At 37.2% G+C, this 7,869-nt stretch overlaps 1 protein-coding gene across 1 annotated transcript; it reads left to right on the top strand.

Annotated features, from left to right (window-relative positions):
- Positions 1–4,559: 4,559 nt before the first annotated feature.
- LOC131604737 (uncharacterized) lies at positions 4,560–7,090 on the top strand. Its single transcript, XM_058877160.1, has 5 exons — positions 4,560–4,652; positions 5,219–5,569; positions 5,643–5,891; positions 5,975–6,316; positions 6,431–7,090. The coding sequence occupies exons 1-5, from the start codon at positions 4,560–4,562 to the stop codon at positions 7,088–7,090; spliced, it is 1,695 nt and encodes a 564-aa protein (XP_058733143.1).
- The last annotated feature ends 779 nt before the right edge of the window (positions 7,091–7,869 follow it).

Below are 7,869 nucleotides of genomic sequence, written 5' to 3'. Positions count from 1 at the left end.
TCGAGGTAGTTGACAAAACAGTGAATACATTAAATGCAAAGTTGTCCAGTCACGCAACGCATTAAATGCAGTTCAACGGTCATCTTCTCTAAATGCCTATAAATATGAAGTTCTGATCAGAAGCAATAACGAAAAACTCTTGCAAGAATACCAAAACGCTGCTGAAATCAAAACTTACGAACTTCATCTTCAACCTCACATACTTTGTAATATTTAGTGAGTGTTAAGCTTAGAACTTAAGAGAAATATCATAGTTGTGATTATAGCTTTTTAAGAAGCATTTGAATACTCTTGTAAACATTTATTTTACATTGATTTGTAAAAGGTTCCTAGAGTGATCAGTGAGATCAGTAGAATCTAGAAGACTTAGAAGTTTCTAAGTGTTGATTTCCTAGAGTGATCAAGGTGTGATCAGTATACTCTAGAAGACTTAGAGTGTTTCTAAGTGGATAACCATTGTAATCAAGATTGATTAGTGGATTAAGTCCTCAGTTGAGGTAGATCACTCTAAGGGGGTGGAGTGGAGTAGTTTCGTTAACAACGAACCAGGATAAAAATATTGTATTCATTGTTTTTATCTTAAGAGTTTTTAAAGTTACACTTATTCAAACCCCTCCTTTCTAAGTGTTTTTCTATCCTTCAATTGGCATCAGAGCACCGGTTCTAGGTGCAAGCACTTAATCGTGTTAGAAAAAGATTCAGGGTGAGAAAAACACTAAGTCAATATGGTTGATATTGTTACATCCACTTCTAAATCTACTTCAAATGATCAACACAACAATGGAAATGGAAATGGATATTCTAGACCACCAATATTTGATGGTGAAAATTTTGAATACTGGAAAGATAGATTGGAGAGTTACTTTCTTGGTCTAGATGGTGATTTATGGGACTTGCTTTTGGATGGTTACAAACATCCAGTAAATGCTAGTGGAGCAAAGATGTCAAGACAAGAAATGAGTGATGATCAAAAGAAACAATTAAAAAATCATCATAAGTCAAGGACTATTCTGCTGAATGCTATTTCTCATTCTGAATATGAGAAGATATCAAACAGGGAAACTGCCCATGACATCTTTGAATCATTAAAGATGACTCACGAAGGAAACGCCCAAGTCAAAGAGACAAAAGCTCTTGCATTAATCCAGAAGTATGAAGCCTTCAAGATGGAGGATGATGAAAACATTAAAATAATGTTCTCAAGATTTCAAACTCTAACTGCTGGATTAAGAGTGCTTGTAAAGGGATACACAAAGGCTGATCACGTCAAGAAGATCATCAGAAGCTTGCCCAGAAGATGGGGCCTAATGGTGATTGCATTCAAGATTGCAAAGAATCTAAATAAAGTCTCTTTGGAAGAGCTGGTCAGCGCCTTGAGTAGTCATGAAATAGAGCTGGATGCTAATGAACCTCAAAAGAAAGGTAAGTCCATTGCTTTAAAATCTTTGAAGAAAAAATGCACTAACGCTTTTCAGGCGGAAGAAGAAGATTCTGAAGAGTCAGAATCAGAAGAAGAAGATGAACTGTCCATGATCTCCAGAAGGGTAAACCAACTCTAGAAGAGTAAACAAAGGAAGTTCAAGAACTTCAGAAGTTCTAAAAAGCCTGAAAGAGGAGAATCTTCTGGACTCAGAAGATCTGACAAAAAGAAGGTCACATGTTTTGAGTGCAAAGAGCCAAGGCATTACAAGAGTGAGTGTCCAAAGCTTCAAAGGGAAAAGCCCAAGAAGAAGTTTCAAAAGAAGAAAAGCCTTATGGAAACTTGGGACTATTCAGATTCATCAGAATCTGAACCAGAATCTGAAGAGGAGCAGGAAAACATTGCGCTCATGGCCACTTTTAATGATGGATCAGAATCTACATCAGAATCAGACTCTGACTCTGAAGAGGTATTTTCTGAACTGTCTAGAGATGAGCTAGTTTCTAGCCTAACTGAAATTCTGGAAATCAAGGCTAAGCTTAGTATCAAGTACAAAATGCTGAGAAAGCTCTTTGCATCTGAGACTAAGAAGCTTGAATTAGAAAATTCTGAAATCCAAGAAAAAGTTTTAAAATTATCCAAAGAGGAATATGACTTGAGTTTCAGGAAATTTCTATCTAGAGGTATTGGAAGAAGTCAAGTTGCCTCTATGATATATGTAGTTAGTGGAAACAAGAGAGTTGGCATAGGCTATGAGGGTGATACCCCATACAAACTTGAACCTGTAGATGATATGAAAATCACATACAAGCCCTTGTATGATCAGTTCAAGTATGGCCACTCCCATGATATTAGGCTCACATCACATGCTAAGAGATTTCACATTACACACAGTAAGAAGCATGTGATACAAAATAGAAAATATCATGTTGCTCAAACTAAGGAATATCATGTTGTACCTCCTGTTAATTATCATGCTAAACCTAAGTTCATTCAGAACTTGAGGAGAACTAACAAGAAAGGACCCAAAAAATGTGGGTACCTAAGGAGAAGATAATTTTTGTTGCAAATATCCTTGGAAGCAAAGAAGACAGCGTAAAACATGTCATGGTACCTGGACTCTGGGTGCTCGCGGCACATGACGGGAAAAAGGTCTATGTTCCAAGACCTGGTGCTTAAGTCTGCTAGAGAAGTCAAGTTTAGAGGGAATCAGAAGGGCAAGATAATTGGCTCTGGAACCATAAGTGTTGGTATCTCTCCTTCCATAACTAATGTACTTCTTGTAGATGGATTAGCTCATAACTTATTGTCCATAAGTCAATTAAGTGATAATGGTTATGACATAGTCTTCAATCAAAAGTCTTGCAAAGCTGTAAGTGATCGGTCACGATTCTCACTATGTTTTTGTCACTTTCCTGATGGTAATCCAGGTATTTTGCACTACTTAATGTCATAGTGTATTCTTTTTAATCTGTTTAAGTAATTATGTTTGTGTTTGTAAGTTTTATCCGTTTGTTAGTTTTCGAGTTTATTTTCCCATTTTATGCGTTGGTTTGGTTGTTTAATGGTATTTCAGATCTAGGAGATTCTTCACTCGACCCAGTGCAAGAAATGTCAAAGCTTAAGAGCAAGACAAAGAAGAAAGGATAAAATCAGTGGTGCAACACGGGTGCCCGTGTTGAGTAACATGACCCATGTTGCTGGGCATGCAAGCAAGAAGAAAAAGTGGAAAAGCAGTGGTGCAACACGGGCACCCGTGTTTCCTAACACGACCCGTGTTGCTGTTACTGAGCGCAAAAATTATTTTTAGAGGATCTAGAGGACCAACACGGGCACCCGTGTTGCCCAACACGACCCGTGTTGGCTTGTTACGCTGATTTTCATGTTTTTATGATTTTTACTCAAAAAGTGATCCAGAAGGGCATTTTGGTACTTTCCGACTTTAAAAGACGGGTTTGCAATATATAGTGAAGAATGGAGAAGAGAAGCATAATCTTTTACACAACCAAAGGAATTGAATCTGAAGCAGAGCAACGTATGAGATTATTGGAGAAGAGAGATCATTCATGAGCAAGAGCAATTGAAGATCACAAATTCCCCAATTATCTGTAATGTTTAACTTTGATACTTTTGAATTTCTTTTGAACAATATGAGTAGCTAAACCCCCCAATGCTAGGGGGGTGTCCCTGATTTGGTTTGTAATGACTTTGATATTCTGATTTGATCGACTTCATGTTTATGTTATTCAAATCAATTTTATACCGTTTTTAATGCCTTCTTTAACGGACCAATAAAGATTGTTCTATGATTAACAATTTGCCTGCTCGCAATTGTTAAGGTTTGTATTAAATTGAACCATAGTAGATATCACCTAGGACTAGGGATACCCTATGGTCACTAAGAACTCTTGATAGAAAATAAGCTTGGTTTTATCTGTTATCTCTAAGGACTTAGGTTTATAGATGAAAAACCAAAGGTTTGCCCAATAAGGATTTTGGGGCAAACACTCTAAAGATCTAGTAATTGAATATCATGAATTTGTTGAAAAGATCTCAAATAAGGATTCGGGGTTATTATAGAGCAAATTACACACCTTGCCTTGGCATTTACTCATATTAGTGAAAAAGGCTTAAATTTACTTTCTACTATTTTTATTTTAAATTTAGAAATTATAACTCAATCAAAAACACCAGTTGACTTTTTATTTAATTGAATAATTATAAAACTTATATTCCAACGCAATCCTCGAGATCGATACTTGGTTTTAACCTTTTATTACTACTTCGTAAAAATAGTACACTTGCTATTTTTCCGATCAAGTTTTTGGCGCCGTTGCCGGGGACTGCCAAATATAAGTTAAATAATAATTCAATTAAATTTTTGTTGCTCTGCAACCAAAATTTTATTTTCTGTTATTTGAATTGCTCATACTAATATTCATCTAATCTTTGTATGCGAGGTAAGGCCTCAGCTGAACTTCTTTTTGACACAGAACCAGAAAGATTATTTTGAGCAAGACGCCGAGAAGCTAAACAAAGAGAACTGGAAGCAAAAGAAGAACCGCTGATAGTTTCAGATCCCGAAACAGAGAAGACTAATTCAATACATTCTGAGCATTCAGATTCTGAACCTGAAACTATGGCCGAAGACCCACCTCCTGTGGAAAGGCTTTTAGGTGATTATGGAATAGCAAATGCACCTCTTGGCCGGATGACAATTGTTAACCAACCGGTCAATGTTGCCCATTTTCAGCTACACCCGGCAACAATAAGACAACTAGAAAAGAAACCATTCTCTGGAAGGATCAATGAAGATGCAAATAAGCACTTACAAAGGTTTCTTACTATGACAACGTCATTAAAGATAGAGGGGAATTCTGAAGAAGCCAAGAAATTGGTGATGTTTCCATTTACATTGTCAGACGATGCTGAAGAGTGGTTTTACTCTTTACCTGCTGGAAGTATCGCAACTTGGCAACAAATGGAGACAACATTTCTGAATGAATATTTTCCAGCTTCTGTGTATATCCGCAAAAGATATGATATAATCTTGTGACTGCTAAACAATCGAAGCTTCACATCAATGCCTGGATCTTTACAACATTTTTTATCAGTGCTTGGATCTTCACTAATGCTTCCGCTCAACATCAGAACTAAAAACAATTCTCTTGCAAACAAAGCACATTCATTGGGTTAAGCGAATTTTTAGGATCTGGAGAACATCAAGGATATAAAAGATTCAAGCGGTTGTTGGTTGCATGTCCTACTCATAACATGGATGCAACCGAACAAATGCAGAATTTTGTGAATGGTCTTAAGCTTAAGACTAAACAACTAATTGACACAGCTACTGGTGGTTCACCGAATTTTAAAACAGCCACTGAGATAAAGAAGATCATTAATGCTATTGCAGCAAACGAACACTTAGAGTTGTATGACCGCAGTGTAAATCAACCAGAAGGGTTAGTTGATTTGAAGTTGACGAATCAAGTTGTTAAGATGGAAGAGCAGATCGCAGCTGAAGTTGAGCGTAGAATGAAACAAATGGCTCTTGAAAAACAAACGGTGGCTCAAGTTCAGCCAGTTCAACCGATTCAAGCAGTGAATTGTGAAATATGTGGAGGACCTCACTTTGCCGTGCATTGTGTGGTAACAGCCCAGCAGTTGGAAGAAATTAACTTTTTGAAACATAACAACCCTTACTCTAATACTTACAATCCAGGGTGGAAGAATCATCCGAATTTCTCCTGGAAAGATTAACAAGGGAACGTTCCAAAACAAGGGGCTGCTCCTTATCAAAGTTTTCCACAATAACAACAGCAATATCGGCCACCACAACAACAACAATATCAACAGCCGTATCAGCAACCTCAACAACAATTCCAGCAACAAGGGCCAAGAAAAGCAGATTGGGAGATCGCCATTGAAAAAATGGCTGCTCAAAGCTCCCAATTTCAAGAAGAAACAAGAAGTAATTTTCGGAATACAGGAGCATCAATTAAAAATCTTGAAATTCAAGTGAGTTAAATAGCACAACAATTGGCAAGTCCTCAGCAACCTGGTGCTCTACCTAGTGCCACGGTTACGAATCCCAAAGACCATAATAATGTGAGCGCTATAGTAACTAGAAGTGGTAAAGCGAAAGAAGTTGTGGAGGAGAGTGCTGAAGAAGGAGAGCCATTGCTTGAAGTGGATGTAGAAATAAAAGAGAATGAGGCAAAAGTGGAAGACTTAGGTGTGCTGGAACCAACAACTAAAGGGAAGACTAGTGAACAAAAACCGGAAATTAAATTACCTTTTCCAACAAGAAATAAGAAGAAAGGGCAGCACGAGAAAAACTTTCAAAAATTCTTGGAAATGTTTAAGAAACTTGAGTTGAACATACCATTCTTGGAGGCATTAAAACAAATGCCTACATATGCCAAGTTCATGAAAGATATCATCTCCAAGAAAAGGACAACCGATTGTGACCCAATTATTCTAACTGAAACTTGTAGTGCTATTTTGCAGGGTATGAAGATTCCGGGGAAGAAGAAAGACCGAGGCTCTGTAACTATTCCTTGTACTATTGGGGATAGATCATTTCAAAAAGCTCTTATTGACTTAGGAGAAAGTGTTAGCCTTATGTCGTTATCCATATACAAGAGATTGGGAATTGGTAAAGTTCAAGATACAAGAATGACATTCCAATTTGCAGATCATTCTGTAAAAAGACCGTACGGGATAGTAGAAAATGTGCTTGTAAAAATTGACAAGTTTGTGTTTCTAGTGGATTTTGTAATTTTAGAGATGCCAGAAGATGAAGAAACTCCGATCATTTTGGGGAGACCATTCTTAGAGACCGGGAGATGTTTGATAGACATAGAAGAGGGCACGATGACCGTGAAGGTGTATGATGAAGAGTTAAAAATTGATGTGCGAAACACCATGAAACACAAGGATGATGTTGCTACTAGTCAACATATTGAGGTGATTGATCAAATTGTTAACCGCGAGAATGTTTTGAAGTCACAACAACTACCTTTAGAAAGAGTGTTGAGTTTATCAATTTTCAACGAAACTGAAGAGGTTGACGAAAAAGAGATAGAAGTGTTGATTATGATGGAAGCAAAACCTTTCTTTAAAAGTTCTCGACAAAATCGGTGGGAGGTGTCATACCCTAATTTTTGACCCCCCTGAGATGATATATCTTCAGGATTTTTTATCAGGTCAAGACAAGTACCCAGAGCAGTCATTTCTCCATCTGGTACCTAATCGAGGATGCTCAAAGACAAGAAAGCTCAGGAAAAGGATCAATCAATACAAAGACTAGTCTCTAATACAATCATGGGGCTCAAAAACTTCACTTTTCTCATCTATGATTGATTAGACATCCAGTCATATGAGTACAGGTTTACTCAGGTCACCAGACTAGGGTTTTGAGCCTATCAAGGACTGAAATCAGGGATCACATTTGGGAAACCCTAAAAAACCTCAGAGGGTCATTCAAAGACATCAATCATCTTCAAATAACTCATATTACAAGGTCTACTGGACATCACACTTCAATTCAAAGTCTACAGTCATTACTTTCACATGGTCGACAAATTAGGGTTTTGACCTAATTCACCAAGATAGTTGACTTCTGATCAGGGCATGAATCCAAAACTCAAGACATGATTCAAGGATCTCTACTACCTCCATATAATCCATTTATATCATCCATTTGGGGAGAAGATCTTATTTCTACACAAAAGCCCAAAAAAATTCACTTTGTCAGGAAAAAGTCAACTGTGAAGGATCATCATTGACTTTTAAGGTTTTTGGTCAAAAAATGACTTTCAAAGATCAATATCATCAATATATGGATGTCAAAGTCATTTGGCCAAAGGAATTCAAAGAAATTCATCAAGGAGCGAAAAGTCGGGAATTAGGGTTTTTGAAGGCATGGTGAGATCTCAAAATTTCAC

This window comes from Vicia villosa, linkage group LG5 (assembly GCF_029867415.1).
Source record: "Vicia villosa cultivar HV-30 ecotype Madison, WI linkage group LG5, Vvil1.0, whole genome shotgun sequence".
In the NCBI taxonomy this organism is placed as follows: Eukaryota; Viridiplantae; Streptophyta; class Magnoliopsida; order Fabales; family Fabaceae; genus Vicia; species Vicia villosa.
This window is presented reverse-complemented; position numbering and strand designations above follow the sequence as displayed.